General features: G+C 30.1%; 2 protein-coding genes across 7 annotated transcripts; both read left to right on the plus strand.

Annotated features, from left to right (window-relative positions):
• Positions 1–999: 999 nt before the first annotated feature.
• CrebB (Cyclic-AMP response element binding protein B) lies at positions 1,000–8,107 on the plus strand. Of its 3 annotated transcripts, none has more exons than XM_015514881.2 (8): positions 1,000–1,213; positions 2,049–2,163; positions 2,249–2,395; positions 2,553–2,670; positions 2,742–2,831; positions 4,802–4,933; positions 5,009–5,099; positions 5,943–8,107. In XM_015514881.2, the coding sequence occupies exons 2-8, from the start codon at positions 2,074–2,076 to the stop codon at positions 6,088–6,090; spliced, it is 816 nt and encodes a 271-aa protein (XP_015370367.1). In that variant the 5' UTR covers positions 1,000–1,213; positions 2,049–2,073; the 3' UTR covers positions 6,091–8,107. The 3 variants fall into 3 exon arrangements, with proteins under 3 accessions (XP_015370367.1, XP_015370358.1, XP_015370343.1); XM_015514872.2 differs by having other exon boundaries at positions 1,014–1,213; positions 2,249–2,392; positions 5,006–5,099; XM_015514857.2 differs by having other exon boundaries at positions 1,017–1,213; positions 5,006–5,099.
• Positions 8,108–10,663: 2,556 nt separating this feature from the next.
• On the plus strand, positions 10,664–17,721 carry Pus1 (Pseudouridine synthase 1). 4 transcript variants are annotated; one of them, XM_015515246.2, is made up of 7 exons: positions 10,664–10,795; positions 12,293–12,491; positions 12,548–12,714; positions 13,267–13,534; positions 14,421–14,521; positions 14,585–14,885; positions 16,068–17,721. In XM_015515246.2, the coding sequence occupies exons 2-7, from the start codon at positions 12,337–12,339 to the stop codon at positions 16,303–16,305; spliced, it is 1,230 nt and encodes a 409-aa protein (XP_015370732.1). In that variant the 5' UTR covers positions 10,664–10,795; positions 12,293–12,336; the 3' UTR covers positions 16,306–17,721. The 4 variants fall into 4 exon arrangements, with proteins under 4 accessions (XP_015370732.1, XP_015370707.1, XP_015370714.1 ...); XM_015515221.2 differs by lacking the exon at positions 10,664–10,795 and adding an exon at positions 11,777–12,178; XM_015515228.2 differs by lacking the exon at positions 10,664–10,795 and adding an exon at positions 11,778–12,192.
• The last annotated feature ends 979 nt before the right edge of the window (positions 17,722–18,700 follow it).

Raw genomic sequence — 18,700 nt, forward strand, 5'->3', positions numbered from 1 at the left:
GAAACCTGAAAATACAGTATACGAACAACAACGATAAATTATTACGTCGCCGACACTCGACCACCCATTTGGGTGATGGGCACCTCACCCCACTCCACTCTCGACTCGCGCCGGCCACACGACCTATTGCTAGCGAAGTGTAAACTTTGAAGCCGCGGCCGTTTTTTTCTATTTCCGTACGCTAGCGTGGGCAATACGCGAGCAGCGACTTGCGATCGTCGTCGGCTAACAGAAATCGACCGCAAACATTCGCCGATACATCGCCATGACAAACATAATAGTATACGTCATGTAGTTTAGTTTAGGCATTTGTCAAATATCGCGTATTGTCAACGTGCGCGCTGGATTTATTGATCGATCAATGATCACATAATTTGGTCAACGGCGTGAACATAGGCGAGTTGTGAACGTGCCTGACCAGACCTGACAATTTAGTTGGAAACTATTTTTTTGGATGAATCTCTTTCATGTCGTATCGGCCGTGGAACTGATAAATTGATTTCTTTCGGGGAACTATCAAAAAAATAAAATAAAAAAATACTCTCGATCACATCATGTCCGTAACTGATTTATATTTATACACGCCTTTACTCCCCCTACCAAGTTCCGCTGGACGCATTCGTACGAAAAGCGCGGCGGCGTTTGATGGTTGATAATTAAATATTAATAATTCGATAAAACAAAACGATCACAATAATTATCATATTTTATTAGTCGAAGTGCGCCCGAGAAGATGAAAAAAAAATGAAATTAGTAATCGCGCGAGCGTTCGAAGGGCATAACGAAAAAAAACATCGGCGGCGTAGATCGTATGGCGGCAGGAGGGCGGCCGGCGGCGACGGCGGTGCGCCTGTGCCACGGGTCGATTGTTGGCGGCGGTGTACGACGAGCGCCTCCCTCCCACAACCCCCGCCCGTACACTACTACACGCTCGAGTATGCGGCGTGCGCGGCGGTGACGGACGACGACGACGACGACGATCGTGACGGAGGTGGCGGCGGCGTGTTCGGTTGTGGTAGTGGTCGTCGGCGGTGAAGGCGCGGTGTTAGTTCAGCGCGGCCGCCGTGTTCCTGTTTTGATGACGCAGAATTCCGTGCGCGCCGCACCCCACTCCGCCGTCAGACGTCATTTGACGTGGCTGCTACGTAGCACTCGCTCGGGCCAGTCGGATCGCAGGACCAAGCTCTCGTACGACGTAACATTGTGACTGCTGGTAAGTAACGGCGGCGGGCTTACGGGGCCGCGCGCTCGCTATATACCTTGTTGTGTTGTCATCACTCCCGTGTGTCTCCTCCGTACCTATCTCTCTCGCCGCCGCCGCCGCCACCGACTCCGCTGTCCGACGTCCGTCCGCGTCGTTATTATTATTTTATCGTTAACGTTAACGCTCACTGTCGCCGGTCGTATTACGATTTGCCCGTTTGATTGATATTGTTATCGTTACTCGTCGTTTGTGGTTCCGTCCGGCCCGAATCTCCAACACTTCCGTCGTTGCCGCCGTATCGTACTCTCCCGCGACAGTCGTACGACATTTATGTTGATTCCCAACATGATATTATGCTTGAGATGTCCGTCGTCCGCGGCTGTCTGGCGACACTACGGCTGGCGTAGATTACAATATTACGACGACCGGACCGCGAAATTTTACAAACGTCCGTGCGCGTTATCACCATCACCGCCGTTGTCATATTATTGTTATTATTATTATTATTGTGGGAAGGCTTTATTTATTTTTGTTGTTTACCCCTACCCTAGTAGAACACGGACGAAGCCTATGCCGGATATCCTCGGAGACTGTCCGGCGACATGGGAATTCGGAATCGTAAACAAACCGAATGAATTTTTTTCGTTTATCGTGACCACCGGTAATCGGACACCTCACGACGCAACCTTATTAATTATTGTGATACTTATTATTGTGAATACACTTACGCGCACGCGGGCTATCGTGCCTGAATTGTCGTGATTGTGTAGGCCTTTACACTGCCACCTTGACTTCACCAATTTGTCAACTCCATGATCAAGTGTTGTTTTATTCGTTTGCGTAGGACGTAACGACGATCCTATCGTGTTATGGACGGTATGGTAGAAGAAAATGGGACTGGCGGTTCAGTTGACGCCCTCGTCTCGCAGGGTACTGGCAATCCTATCGTTGTCACATCGGTAAGTCATCAACGTCAAACAGCGTTGTTTACCTAATGAGTGGTGTATGTTTGTATTTGTCACATCGGTAAATAACTGTCGACAGGTGCACTCAGTCATTCAGGCGAACCAACAGTCAGTCATCCAGACTGCAACGCAAGGCACCATGCTCACCAAAGGCAATGTTATATTGTTAAGCAAGCCGAATTCAGTTATACAAACCCCTCAAGGAAATATTCAAACTCTTCAGGTAGTAGTATATTTTTATATTGTCCAATTAATAACAATAATAACTGTTTCTATTGGAATGTTGCAAATCAACGTGCTCATACACGATTGTTGCTTATTATTTTATTATCTTTAAGCCTTATTTCAATATTATATAATTATGTTTCTTATTACTTTTCAAGGTTGTTGAAGCTGGTAGTGATGAGAGCTTATCGGCAAATGAGGATAGCCCCAAAAGATTACGCCACGATGCTTTAACAAGAAGGCCGTCTTATCGGAAGATCTTGAATGATATCGCAGGTTGTTTGATCTATCCGCGTGTTGTATGTTTCCAAACATATTAAATAATTACTCTTACATTTTCCGTTTAGGCGGAAAAGTTGAATCATCTGGTTCAGATTGCGATTCAAATCTTGACAGCGAATTATCTTCAAATTCATTGTCTGCTCATTACCAATCTGGTGAGTTAATGAATTTATAACAACTTAATAAATTATACATGACAGCAAATTTTTGTTCACTAGTTTCATTAATGTGCTGTTAATTTTGATATTTGAGTAAATTTACCTACTGTCAAACTTTTTGTTATAAACATTGGTTGTGCTTAAGCTTCGGCTTGTGTTTAATATTTTTATTTTCAAGCAGATATTTTGGGAATTTTTGATTTTCACATACCCATATCTTGCTTAAAAGAAAAATATTTAAAAATCACAGACACTTAAGTGAAAAGGTAAAAAGTTTGATAATAGATCTAATATAAAAACTAACATCACACTATTGAACACTGAACAAAAAATTGCTGTGCTAAAATTCTTATGTTTGTAAGACAGAGACAACAAACACATAGGTAACATCCTCTAGAAATATATTTAATTTTTGTGCTTATAAGTAAACACAGAAAAAGAGAATAAATTATTATTGTTGTACTAGTGTAAAATGTCATAAGCAATAAATATGTTATAGTGTAGTTAATAATTATAATATAAATCTGCAGGCTACAGTTGTATACAACATATGCATTGAAAAATAGTGGGCAAAGTAATAAATCACATTTGTGTTATGGCACTAAATATTTTTCAAACAATTCAATTATTTGATAAACACCTTGTGGCTAGTTGACAATACAACTTTTCTATTTAAATTATATACTGTTATTAAAATCCATATCACTGTGAATTTGTTGAAGTTAATTATAACTAAAAAAATATTTTATAATTTTTATTTTTGTGGAGTGATATCCTGTTTTTAAAACATTCCATTAGATCATATTACAAAATAGCAGACATTATAACATTTTAATGTTGAGTAGGCTACAGCTGTGTGTATGTTATCACTTGTCAGTTATCATATTTAAAAGAGATTATTACATTTTAAACATAATTATTATCATAGATATTAAAGAATGGATAGGCCATTTATGCTTATCATATGGGAACGAACATGAAAATATTCTTTATTATCTATGATTATTATTGACATTATATTGATAGGTTAAGAAATTATTAACAAATATTTACTAATAATGTTTAATACACAGAATCCTGAAATATTATACATTCATAACCTCATTTCTATTTTGAGTTTGAAGCTTACTATACTTAACACCAGTGGCACCCAATGAAATTGAAACTGGTAATTCAAATAGTTCAAAGGTTATGTTAGGTCAAGCATCCCTTCAAATGGCTGAGAAACAGGCTTAACTAATTATATAATACATAGTTTAATGACATTCCTGTGTTTAATATAATTATAGCAGCAAGATTAGGAAGTATACTATATTATTTTTGCAGGCAGTTTTATTGAACTATCTGAAATACGTGTTTGGCATCACTGTTTAACACATTCTGCGATATTGTGTAATATTTAATACACAAATAACATGCATGGTTATTCATAAGTGGTCTTATAAAGAGTATATCGATTCTGTTGATTATCAAACAATCTACCCATCTTAAATATATTTTAATAATAGGTTCTGTACTTTACTATAGCCTATATGTAAATACTAAATAGGTACTTTGATAAATGTTCTACAATTTTTCATTAATATTTTATCGTTACATCTACCTGTGATAATAACACATGTGTGTATTAATTACTACTTACTATTACAATATTCTCAACATGATAATGATTATCTAATGATTCTAATGTCTTCACAAGTTCTCATATATTTGTATTGTAAATATGTACAAAATAACTATAATTAAATATAAACAATTTAACTCAAAAATAAGAAACAGAATTGATTCCATTAAAAATTAAAGGAAATACCTTCATCTTTCCATCATTTGTCTTTTAATTTAAGCCCTATATACTATAATAATACTGTCATACATAAAGTGGATACAATAAATTGTAGACTTTAAACAATTACTAAAGAATTTTGAATTACTGGCATATGTTATAATAATTGTTATTTATATTTCAGTTCCTGCAGCAATTCAGATAAATAGCCAAGGTGAAATGCATAATATGCCAACATTAACAATGTCAAATGCAACTTCCACTGGCGGTACTATATTGCAGTATGCAAGTCAAGATGGACAATTTTTTGTACCTGGTAAATTTGTTAACTACAATAATAATAGTCTAAATTAGCTTTGTTTAAATATGAATTATAAATATTTTTTAGTAGTTACCCAAGGAGGGAGTTCCACTTTAAATACAAGTTCCTTGGTACCTGAAGATCAAGTTAAAAAACGTGAAATGAGACTATTAAAAAATAGGTAATTCATTTTATAAGCTAAGAGTACACCACACTATGTTTTTGTCTTCACATGGACAGTATTTTATAATGTATATACATTATTATTTGTTGATTAGTACTTTTGGTACTGTTCGCATATGCTAAATTTTTTATAATGAAATTTATATTAACAATTTTACCAGGTGTATTCTAATTCACCTATTTGTAATTTTTGAAGTCATAGGAGATCTATCAAATTTCATTTGCTTGGTTGAGTGAAATGAGCACCAATACTCCTTTTTAAGTATGGTGATTACTCAAGTGGACACACCATTTAATCTTATTTTATATTGCTTTTATATAACTAATAGCAATAAAATTTTAAAAGCTCCATCTAAATTTTATTTTTGCTAGTTCTTTATAATACTATACTTCATTATTTAGGAATTCAGTACAACTATTATTATTATTATTGTCATTTTCCGAATGGTAGTATGATACGCATATAAAAAAATCACAAATAATAAATGAAATAGTAATTGTAAATAGATAGGTCAATCATTGGATAGTTGCCATAATTTTAATATTTATTATGTAATAATAATAAAAAAAAATCAATATTTCTGCGAATAACTCGAACTGTAAAGTATTTTATAAATATAATAAATGTTTGGTTGGCATCCACATGAGATTAATATAAATTAAAATTAGATATGTTTTTCAGTTTAATAAGGGCACGGAAAATTATACTGTAACTTTAACAATCTAGTGTTAGGTGATATTTCTAATAACATTAAAAAACAAAAATTGACTATAAATTTTTCTTTTCTCGTTTAATATAATTGTATGGCTAAATTAATTTATATTTTAAATTATTTTACAGAGAAGCAGCAAGAGAATGTAGAAGAAAAAAGAAAGAATATATTAAATGTTTAGAAAACCGAGTATCTGTATTAGAGAATCAGAATAAAGCACTAATTGAAGAGTTAAAAGCGCTAAAAGAACTTTATTGCCAAACAAAGACTGAATAGAAATAGTTTTTGAAGCTTCAAATTTAAGAGAAAAAAACAAAGTACCAGTCATGACCAAAATTGCATGCTTAAAGTGATATTTTCAAAAATCTTGTAAGCTCATTTTAACTTATATAATATGTTTTAATCTTTTGGTTATGTTTGGAATTACATAATTTTTAAAAATGGTTTATTTTTGTTAAAATCCAAGAATTAGTATAAGGGTCAATTGTGCAGTTAAATGGGTGGCCAATTCCATGTACACGAATATTTTAGTGCATAATTGTCTATTATATGACATCACAGTAATTTTTTTTTATATATTTTCAATAAATTCATGAACTTTTTATAATATTAGCTATGCAGTTACATAATTTTATACATCTTGGTGAAGTTTGAAACTAAAAAAAGTTTCCTTTCACAATTATTGTTGGCTAACTCTTTAAAGTGTCAACCAAAAATATGTATGGTAATTTATGGGGTTTGTTCTAAATTTTCTTTTTTTTTCTTTTTATTAATTGTTAAAATGTACGACTATCCGGATTTGGTCATGATAAATAAATGGTCTATTTTTTTAAACATATAATTCTCAAAATATTATGTTACCTGTATGGTTATTTCGATTTAAGATAATATATAGATAGTTTGGTTTATTTAATGAACTCAGATGTGTTAACCATTTTTAAGCATTGGAATTTGCCATAATTTTTATTTAAATAGGCATCAATTTATGAATTTTACTGTTTGTTGAAAAAAAAAAGGGTGTTAATAAATAATATTTTACAGGGGAAACAAAATTAATGTTTCAAAAATAGAAATTGATTTAATTATTTAAATTATTTTATTCGTTCATAGAATAAATGTAAGTTTTCATTAATACTTAAAATATTATGCTGAAACAGCTTAACCAATGATAATGTTTCACAATAATGAGGCTTAAGTTGATTGCTTACTTCCAAGTTTATTGAAACTTTTTTCATCCTAATAATTCTATAAATTAGTTTAAAATTTACCCCTGTTTGATGTTAATATTGGAATTGACTACCATTTATCATTTAACAAAAGTTAAGGACCTCTTTGTGTATACACTATACATATTATATATTACATAAATATAAATATATATTGGTATAATTGTTAAAACAAAACAATAAAATATTTTTGTAGAAGTTAGATATTTTTAATTTGTTTAGTGTATATAGTTATTTTTAGATTTGTTTACTATTATTATTATTTTTAATTGTAAATTGAGCATAAACATGTAATATTTTTAATGTAAATTTGTTGTCTATTAGAAAAAAAGATTATTTATGAATATATTATGAATTTGTTAAATATTGTGTATGGTGTATAATCGTTAGTCATTTTTCATGTATATATTTATATATAATATGATTATGATAAAATATTTTTTAATACTATTTTGATAAAAAAAAACCGTTAAAATTTAAAATGGATACATTGTGTTTAACTGTTTATATAAATGTAAACTTGATGGTTAAACTTCTTCAATTTAAACTCTGAAAATAAACCAAAGATAAAGAAGCTATTAACCAATTTTTGACTATTTATTTTAAATTTGTTAAACAGATGACTAATTTATATTATAATTTATTCTTTGTTTATATTGTTATTCTTCATTTGTTTTATTTTTGTTCAGATAAAGGGTTAATGTTGTTATGGTATATCTACTTATAAACTTGTTTAATTATTATTTTTATAATTCTATTTGGTTTTATTGGTGTTGTTTTACCTTTGTTCACATGAAAAGTAATTTTGAATGGCAATGGTGAACGCAGGGGGAAAAATATTATAACTCGTGAAAATATCTAAAAAACTAAAAATTAATGTCCTATTCCAAATTTCCCTCAAGAATAAAATTAATTTCATTTTTTAAAACGTATTCCTGCGTTTGCCCCTGTCAAGAAGAATTAAAATTCTTAACTGACTGTATAAGTTTTTTTAAATCTTAATTGTATATTAATCAAAATTAAATTTAATTGGTGTTTAAAATATTAAATTTCTATGTTTGATGGATTATCAGAATAATTTTCTCCATATTATGATATTCACATTCTCATATGATTCATTTTACAGTTTTACACAATATATGGTAAGTTGTATGTATCTATGTATGCCACACACTGTGTGGATTAAGATATTCATGATACATTTTTATTCCAATGTAGCTCAATTATGTTACTTTTATTTAATTACTTTTATCTCAATAAATTGTATAAAAGTGTAATACATTAATACCATCATTTTTAAATATTAAACAATATGTACATGCAACATGCTGGCCACTGGGATTCAATGAGGTATTTGTTTTGGCATTAGTTATTGTTATAAATATGGCATAGAAATTGTTTCATCGAAGAAGATAACAATAATTAGGAACAATTAATCTAGTTTTTGGACCCTAGTGAAATTTCGATTTTGTTTTGGAAACCTGTGGATGTCAACGAGCGCCTACCGTACGTTTGCTCAAGGGCATTTGTCGTCTCCGTCTTAATACTGCGTAACAATGTAACATAGCAGATCACGTTTAGCTTAATTAGATTAAAAATTAGAATGAATCGACCTATTATAAAACTTGGTAAGAATTTTATCTGTGATGGGTGTGGGTTATTTACTAAAATTAAATTTTTCTTTTTAGCTGGTTTTGCGTACATAATATTTCGTAAATAAAGATGATCATAACTCATTTTAAAACTGATCTAATTAGGTATAAAAAAAAATACAACTAAATAATATATCCGTGTACCGTGTAGCATCGTGAGATTTTATACCGCGGTTTTTTGTCTTTGTCTAACATACACGTGACAAACATTTTAAACGTATTTTACCAATAAACGTAGAGATTGTTGTAGTGAAGTGATAAGAATTCTGAATTTGTGGGAGACTGTCAAAGTGTCAAGTCTACTTGAAGTCAACTCTCACTTTTTTAACCAAGCATATACAAAACTTGAAATATAACAATTTTTCGTAACTTTTTTTGTTATAACATTTTTAGGAATTTAGGAAAAGATATTTAAAATGTGACAAAGTCATTCTTGAATAGTTTTGAGGACAAATTCAAATCTGTCTTCAGAATAATTCTTATCGTCTCTTTAGATCAACCGTTACGTTAAACTTTTGGCGAAGAACACATCTTAAATCCTATGTTGTGAATGTGTTACGCAAAGTTAGAAAATTGCGGTATAGAATCCTAATCCTATAAGAGATGCTATCTGAACTTGTCGGTAGAATTTAATTATAGCTTAATGAACTCGGTATAGGTTCTGTGATTTTTACGCATTCACACAACGCTCTAGATTACTTTTTTTTGTATACAATTTTTTTTATTATACAATCTATAAATATAATATTTTACAATAATATTATAAGTGCTGTTAGGATAGAAATATTATTAGAATAAAATAAAACAAAATAAGAGGGACGGATGACTTGGCGAAGAGTCCATCCAGCGATGGGACTTCTTGAAGTTGTGAATTGGCTTTTCTCTAGATTACTACGCATTTTTATTGTTTTTATGGTATACTTAACTATTCATTTCAATAATTATTTGTGCAATTATCTTCGGGTAATGAGTACCTACATTGCTTAATGTCTTGCCTGCACCTTGTAGTTGAAAATACGATCAGTAAACATTCACCCACTGCGGCCTATACCAACTCCGATCGTCTATTATGTTCTATCATTAGTCATTGATTTGATATGTATAATATAATAATGTTCTTAATTTAATGTTATATATATTTTCCTATGCCTTGTATGAATCCCGGAAAAAAACCCGATATAATTTTTTTCAGAAAAAAGGTCCGATCAGAAAATTATTATGCGGAGGAATAAAGTGTCCCGTTATATAATCTACAGAAATAGAAGGTCAGGTAGATAGAAAACCCATGTGTATTAGGAGGTGCGGCGATAAAGATAGCTCAATTAATCTGTATTATAAAATAAAATATTAAATACCCAACATATATCAATAGATCTTCAAATTATAAATTCAGATTTTGAACAAGCTACTATAAAGTATAAATGCCGGCCAGTGTGTTCTCACGAACACGTCCGCATTCAAGGTGATTTTTATCACTTACTCAAAATACGTATCGCTAAATACCAGATACATATAATAGTAGGAAGTTGGAACTACCGTTTTACGCATTTGGTCGGATACGCGCACCCAACCGTTTTGGGAAGTTAATTTCTAAAACGCGTGAAGAGTTAAGAGTAGATAGAGCTAAAATAGCATTACAAGAATTCGGTAAAGGGATTCCAGGATAAAAAAAACGGAAGTTTAGTAACACCGGTGAACGTTTAAAAAACTTATGTGATAGAGTGGTCATTGATGAAACATCGGTGGGAGAATTTTTAATTAATATTGACCATTAATGTACCTATTCGAAAACGAAATAAATATTAATCTTAATTATTTATGGTCTTAAATTGTATTTTATCAAATTTTTCAGTATTATCAATTTCAAATTCAATAATCAATAAGTCAAACTGGACTTTTTTTCAAGATTTCAAGATTTTTGGTCAGATGGACGATGTTTATAGAAATAAATGTGAAACGCCTAAAAATAGGCCAAATAGTTTGAAAATGTTACCTACCATGTATTTGGTTACATGTTTCTATTATTGTTCGTTATTGAATTCCAACAAAATATCAAAAAATCGATGGAAGATTGTTAATTGAATTACCAGTAAAAATTCCGAGGTAGATCTTATATCACATTTTCTAACATTATTAGGCCTCTTGGCCTCTCATGTATCCCTCTATTATAATATAGACAGGTACCACAGCCTGTGTGAATAGTGTGGTTCTATCACATCTATCCCGCTCAGTACAGTTTTTGCTATGTTGTAGTATTGTACAGATTTTATATGACTGAGCGACACATCACATGCTACATATAAAATAATGTAGTAGCCTAATGATTTGATTGTAATCATTCGCACACAATATTAGAGTGGCGATAAATTTCTATTTTCTAGGTTATTGATGGTGTATTGGGTATTACACTGGCAACCCGTGACCTTTTTATCTTGTCCTTGTTACATCCTACAATTTTACCGTTTATTTGTATTTATAAATTACGTTGTTCGTAGATAAAAAAGGTGTGAAATAATGTTATGGTAGGAGAAATTTATATGCAAGATACTCTACTTTAATTAGAATCTTGAGTCGCAAACAAGTCCGTTACTTGCTATCTACAAAAGAGGTTAACGTATGCTTTTGGAAAAAAAAACTCTTTGAAAAGTATTCAATTTTACTAATTTTCGATGTTTTATTGATGAAAAATCATAACTGTATGATCCTATATAAGATTATAAAGTCCCAAAACATTGGCCTCTAGAAACTTTAAATTGCATATCTATTCAAGACAATTGGTACTGAGTGCCGACACTGTAGACGTAAATCAGAAATTTTATTTAATTAATATTAAATAGTAAATACTAATTACTAAATTTCGCATGATAGTACGGGAACTCAGGCTGCATTTTGCCACCATCGCAGTACTGTACTACTGTTCTATGGTACTACCGTCGTGACAACGCGCAGGCGCCACAGTGTGTAAAATATGCTCTTCGGAATGACGTCCTAACCCGGTTGTTCGAGAAACGTTGTCCGGACGGTTTTTATACCAGAATTGCGTTACCGGTAACACGGTATACGTTCGTCACAAAATGCTATAATTTTATTAATTTTCACATTTTTTGATTCCCCCTTAATGTGGAAGCAATATTTTTAATTTTAAGCATGTGTATTGTTCAAATGTTTGTCGTGTAATCTTAAATTGTTGTCATTTCCACATCAATTAACTACTATAAATTATGAGTATGATATTGTGTACTCTAAATGTATTATCTCGAACGCGCAATCCTGCCAATTTGTCCGAAAATTTAAAAGTTGATGAAACGTTCTGGGGCTAGCCGATGCTGGGTTGTTAAAATTTACTTATAAAATATTGTTGTTCAAAATAAAAACATCTTTTACACACGTTCTGTAAATATCGTTTTTGTTGAAAGTGTAATAAATTGTGCTAAATGGTATTGTCCACTCGTCAGTTACTTAAAGCCTTGTTGCCTATAAAATCAGGTACACAGTAGTAGGTATTGCCAGGATATATATTATATTATTTGAGCGATATTGCTATAGATGTTAGTCTATAGAGTTGTGTAATTATTCTGATATCATTCATTTTTATAATAGTCTGTCGAACATCGTTTGGAGCAACTCTATTCACTGTCCGCACGATGGTGTCTGATCCGATAATCAATCAGAAACATCCGCTATCGGAGGATGATGAGAATTTTGTGACTAAAAAACTATGTATAGAACCAAAGGTCAAAAGAAAAAAATGTGCTATATTATTGGCATACTCTGGACAAGGATATTTAGGTTTACAGAGGTAATTATAAAACATAATTTGGCAAATATAATTTCTAAATTTTTTGTAACTTATAGAAATAAGGGTGTAAAGACAGTTGAAGAAGAGCTGTTGCTTGCATTAAAATCAAAAAATTTAATTACTGATGAAGGTTTTGAACAAATTCAAACTATGCAATTTCAACGTGCTGCTAGAACTGACAAAGGAGTATCTGCTCTAAGACAAATAATTTCACTTTTATTACGTAAGTATTTTCAATACTTAACAACATAAATTGTAGTAATTTTCCATCCTGCCTTTGGTATTTTAGGTATGTTTTTATATGATTATTATTTATTATTTATTTTTTATTACTAACAAAGTTATATATTTTAAAAATAATAAGTGTCTCTTGGAACTTAAAGAATTCTTGTTTTCAAATTATAACTTAAAGATCTACATACCACAAAATACTCCTTCTCCCTCCATAATATCATGTTTTATAGATACAAACATTTTTAAAAATGTTATGCTGATAAAAGTATATTTTCCAATAATTGTATTAATTATTTACCTAAAATATATTTTGATAATATGTTATGAAAATTATTTCTTCAGAATAAAATCTACGACATCCCAATTCCCAACTATGTTGTGAGAACTTTAAATACAAAATTGAGAAAATAAAAATTAAGCATATATGTTTTAAACCCTGAAAACATGATATCATAATTTAAAAATGTATATTTTAATATTTTGTCATTTTTATGAGTAAGTTAAATCCTGATTCTAATTTAACTTTTACTAACCATTTCAGCTGAAGATGTAGATAAACAAGTTATTAATACAGCTTTACCAGAACAAATTAGGGTTCTTGACATCAGAAGAGTAACGAAAGGTTTCAACAGTAAAAATTCTTGTGATGGACGAACATATTCATACACATGTCCAACTTTTGCTTTTGCACCATCAGAAGCTACCATAGATTTTAATTATAGGATTGATGCCACTGTTGTTAATAGAATAAATGAAGTTGTCAAGAGTTTCTTAGGATGTCACAACTATCATAATTATACTTCTAAAAAGTAAGTTCAAAGGATAGTAAATTCTTTAAGAGGATGCTTCACCCGCACTGTTGTTTCCGTCTTACAAGTGTAAAACATTGCGAAAAAGAACTGCTCAAGCTAAACACATCCAAGCTAAGTGACCAAATTTTTAAACTATAAAGACTATAACTATTACTGCGTAACATTGTTTTTAATTTTTTGATATCACAATTATGAAAAAAGTTCTGAATCTTTAAGAATTCATTATTTTTGAATTTTTAACCTTGAATAACTTTTTTTTAGTTCTGATATCGAAATAATAAAAACAATGTTGCACTGTAAATATTCTCCTTTTTATAGTGTGAAAATTTGGTTGCTTAGCTTGGATTACAACTTGGTTCTGTTCTGCTCTAAACAGTTTTTGCAATATTTAAGATGACGTCTAACTCGCATGTGTTGTCTCCGTCTTACACACGTACGACCTAGGAAATGTTTGTTCACTAGTTTCAATAGGGCATTGTCAGTTTTGATATTAGAGTGAATCCACCTATTATCAAACTTTTAGGTAGTAAAATTATCTGTGTTCTCTAGTTGGTTTTTTACGATATTTTAATTTTTAAGTGAGTTATGAACATTTTAAAATATTCATAATTTACATACCCATAACTCACTTAAAAATTAAACTATCGTAAAAAACCAACGAGAGAACACAGATAATGTTGCTACCTAAAAGTTTTATAATAAGTGGATTCACTTTAATATCAAAACTGACAATACCCTATTGAAACTAGCGAACAAACATTTCCTATGTCGTACGTATGTAAGACGGAGACAACACACGCGGGTGCGACGTCCTCTAAATTTTAAAATTTCATTATATACAAATTATGTCAAAAATTATAAATTTGGATTATATAATGTTCAGAAAACCAGGTGATCCAAGTGCACAAAGGTACATGGTTAGTTTTTACTGTGATAAGCCATATGAAAAAGATGGTGTTGAATTAATATCACTGTATGTTAGAGGTAATAATTATAAAAATATGGTTTTAATATAAGAAGAGTGTTTATGTTTTAATTTGGTTTTAGGACAAAGTTTTATGCTGCATCAGATTCGTAAAATGGTTGGTGTGATTATTGCTATTTGTCGAGGTGTAGCAAAGCATGATGTGATTGAACGTTCTTGGCAACCTGATCGTCTTGATTTACCTATCGCTCCAGGTTTAGGTTTGGTATTAGAAGAAGTGCATTATGACAAATATAATTCAAAATTTGGTAATGATGGCATGCATGAGCGTTTAGATTTTGTTGAGCTCAATGATCAAGTATCTGAATTTAGAGCCAAGTACATAATTCCAACCATTATCAAAGTAGAGAAAGAAGAGAGCTCGTATCCTTTGACAAAAATATTATTATGTATAAATTATTACTAAATAGATTCAGAATTATAAAAATGCTTCTTATAAAAAAAAAAATTGTCGAGGTCATAGGGCATAGGCCATGGGTATTTACTATGTGTTTTAGAAAGTATCTGCACATCACGCTTAGTACTTAAGAGGACGTGATACCTGCATATGTTGTCTCCGTCTTACAAGTGCATTACATAGTAAATTTTACGTTCATCAGAACACGTGTAGCTCCGTTAGCTTAAAAATTAAGAGTAAATAGACCTTTTATAAAATTTAAAGGTAAGATTATTATCTAGACAACCTCATATGCTTTTTATTATATATTAAATTTAAAGCGAGTTATGAGTATTTTAAAATTTTCAATTTTTTTGTGCATCTTAAAATACTCATAACTTGCTTTAAAATTTAAATATAATAAAAAGCATATGAGGTTGTCTAGATAACAATCATACCTTTTAATTTTACAAGAGGTCAATTTACTCTAATTATTAAGGTAACGGAGCTACACGTGTTCTGCTGAACGTAAAATTTAATATATAATGCACTGGTAAGACGGAACCAACACATGCGGGTATCACGTACTCTTAAGAGGACGATACACCTGCATGTGTTGTCTCCGTCTTATAAGTGCGTAACATTGCAAAAACTGTTTCGCGCGGGAAAGAACTGAGAAAGATACAGTTATAACTAAGAAACGAAATTTTCATCACATAAAAAAGAGAATTTTGTCTGTGCAATATTGTTTTTATTTTTTCGATATCAGAACTACAAAAAAAGTTATTTATGCTTAAAAAACACGAAATTAATGTATTATCAAACAATAAGAATTTTTTTTGTATAAGTGATATCGAAAAAATAAAAACGATATTGCACAGACAAAATTCTCTTTTTTATGTGATGAAAATTTTGTTTCTTAGTTATAACTGTATCTTTCTCGGTTCTTTTCCGCGCGAAACAGTTTTTGCAATGTTACGCACTTGTAAGACGGAGACAACACATGCGGGTGTAGCGTCCTCTTAATTGTATTATTGTTCAAATAATTAATTTTGTATTTAAGAAAACTTAAAGACCCTCTTAATCCACGCCAATTTGAAACCACTTAATATGACGAGGTTATTAAATTAATTATGTTATATAAATAAACCTTAAGTCTTTATATCTAGTATGCAATTATGGCTTGAACAGCTACCATTACATACATTTGAAGTACGTACAGAGCATCGTCACTTACGAACAGATGTTAACGAAATAAATAGTCCAGGATTAGCATCTTTACAAGCGGCTGCTGAATTAATTGAAAAAGAGGAACAGCATGCTAATGATATTAATGGAGAAGTACCGCCTGATAACCTTTCAACACTTGCAGATGCTGCTCAAGCGATGAGTTCAGAAAATAATTAAATTTGTAAGTTGATTGAAAAAGGAGTGTACTACATTATTACTAGTATATATACATTTTTGTATTAATGAATGGTAGCATCTAGTTTGAAAAAAAAAACAATTCACCAATACGTCAGATAATTAATAAAAATAATAACATCTTAATAATAAATTAATATTCTACAACTCTAGTATGTTTAAATGCACTAAATTAAAATAACACTTCTAATTTGAATCAATATCATCAGTAATTGGTAACTAATACGATTAAGAACAAACATTCATTAAAACAGCTAAATTGATTAAAATTGGATCATGTAACATCATAATTTAATTCATTCCAAAATTAAATTAGAAAATATAAATTACTCAATTTTGATAAGTACAGATTTCAAATGCCCAAAATATTAGTATTCTACTGTTAAGTTTCCATTTTTTTTTATTGAGAAGTAAGAAAAATATGTATTTACAGTATTATTCTTAGGTGAGGCTTCTTGGGACTAGTCCATCAAGTGTTGAATTTCTGGTATTCTTATGTCTTAATGAATTCTTCTTAACTATTACTCACAAAAGTTTTAATGTGCTTAAATGCAAATTAAAAAGATTACCTCGGTTTGAAAAATTTCCCAATTGATATGGGGTTTTATTTTGATAAAATTTGAATTCCCATTAAAAATTGAAGAATAAATACAATTACATCTATGACCTATATCAATAGCAATTGATTCTCAGTTGCTGAACATGGAAATTTATTTTGTTTTGGAATTTGGGTGCCAATTATCATTAGAAAATATGTACTATTTGGCAGATATTTGAAAATGAAGTCAAAATACACTTGTTTTATCTCCTGCTATCAATATAATAATTTCTTTCTTTTTAGTAATCACTTATCAATTACTAATTATAATTATTGATCTGTATTGAAATGTAATATATTTTATGAATATTAGATATTGTGCGGGTAATAAGTATAACTGTTGTTTTTTATGATTAAACATGAAATGTTCCTTACTCAATTAAATTGTCTCTTTGAGTTATAACAATTTTCTGGATATTGGTAACTAATGATTTCAGGTAAATTTTATTTGTATATTTGTAACCAATGTTATTTTTAATGTTCAAATGGTAAGAAATGTATCAAAAATAAATTATGCTAAGTATTTTGTTACTTTTGTTTTAAATATTTTTCAATAGAAGATTTAAGGTTCTATTTTATTTTATTTTTATTTTCACATGTAATATACAATCTGTATCATTAATACAATAAGAATATGTGCTAAGTGTACATTCACAAGAAAATAATTTGATAAAAGAGCCGCCACCTATTGATGACACTTTCTATGGTTACTTAATTATTTTTTATAAAATTTAACAAATTTAACTTTCAAAATTAAGGGGAGTAATAATCAAATAAACACTTGTAAAATAAATATTAAATTATAAGTGTTTTCTTTGTGTTGAATGTGTTATATTGGTCAATTATTAAGGGTATGCATATGATATTATTATACTGCTGGTTATATATTTTATATGTACAATTATAGCTCAGACTTTGAACCTATAAAAAGTAAATATACCCACAAATAGTAAAAAAATGTATTGCAAAAAATTATTTGTTATATTAAACTCCTTCTGATATAAGTCAAATTTCTATAAAGACAAACCCCAAATGTAAACATAAAAAAAAAGCACACATTAAATTCTGTAATCATTATATTATAATTTTATATTCAAACCCTAAAAAACCTACATTCATTTTTTTTTAATCAAACTCAAGTCAAATTCATCTTTAAAATGGTAAGTTAACTTTAATATTTAATAAATTGTATATTTTCAAATTACTTTAATATTTCTTTATTAACTCTTGGATTACTGAGATTTGTGTATTATATTATGATCCAGTTAGTTATGACTTATAACAATTTATTTTTATTGTGGATGTGCATTGATCAGTTTTAATTCAAGGATGTAAATAAAAATTGAGATTAATCAATTGAAAATAATTTATTCAATAGTAATTGGATTATTAGACATTGGTTGATCTATAACCAAGGAGAAATCACAATTAACATGTACATGAATGCTATTTGACTACATGGTACATACTGTTTATAAGTTAGAGAGTAATCGATTTAATTGTTGCCAGTATTTTTTCTAATGTATTTTGTATTTCATATTTATATAAATATTTTAACATTAATTTTAAAATAGCAAACAACTTCAAATTTATACACTAAAATAGTCAAATAAATTTTAGATTTCAATTTAAAAAAGAAAAAAACATTAATAAAAATAAACTTAAATGCTGACTGTAACACTAATTACCAACTATTACTCGTCAAGTATTCAAATACATGTCAAATGCTTGTTTTTATTAGGTATATTTAAAAATATTAAATTAAAATAAAATAACTAG

Source organism: Diuraphis noxia, unplaced genomic scaffold (assembly GCF_037042655.1).
Source record: "Diuraphis noxia isolate RWA-SAM2 unplaced genomic scaffold, SU_Dnox_SAM2 contig0003, whole genome shotgun sequence".
In the NCBI taxonomy this organism is placed as follows: domain Eukaryota; kingdom Metazoa; phylum Arthropoda; class Insecta; order Hemiptera; family Aphididae; genus Diuraphis; species Diuraphis noxia.

Coding starts and splice junctions, on each gene's coding strand:
- CrebB (XM_015514857.2), top strand. CDS start 2,074: ATGGACGGTATGGTAGAAGAAAATGGGACTGGCGGTTCAGTTGACGCC. Junction 2,396..2,552: donor ATATTCAAACTCTTCAGGTA/GTAGTATATTTT, acceptor TTACTTTTCAAG/GTTGTTGAAGCTGGTAGTGA. Junction 5,100..5,942: donor ATGAGACTATTAAAAAATAG/GTAATTCATTTT, acceptor ATTATTTTACAG/AGAAGCAGCAAGAGAATGTA.
- Pus1 (XM_015515221.2), top strand. CDS start 12,127: ATGGTATTGTCCACTCGTCAGTTACTTAAAGCCTTGTTGCCTATAAAA. Junction 12,492..12,547: donor GGATATTTAGGTTTACAGAG/GTAATTATAAAA, acceptor TGTAACTTATAG/AAATAAGGGTGTAAAGACAG. Junction 13,535..14,420: donor CATAATTATACTTCTAAAAA/GTAAGTTCAAAG, acceptor TATAATGTTCAG/AAAACCAGGTGATCCAAGTG.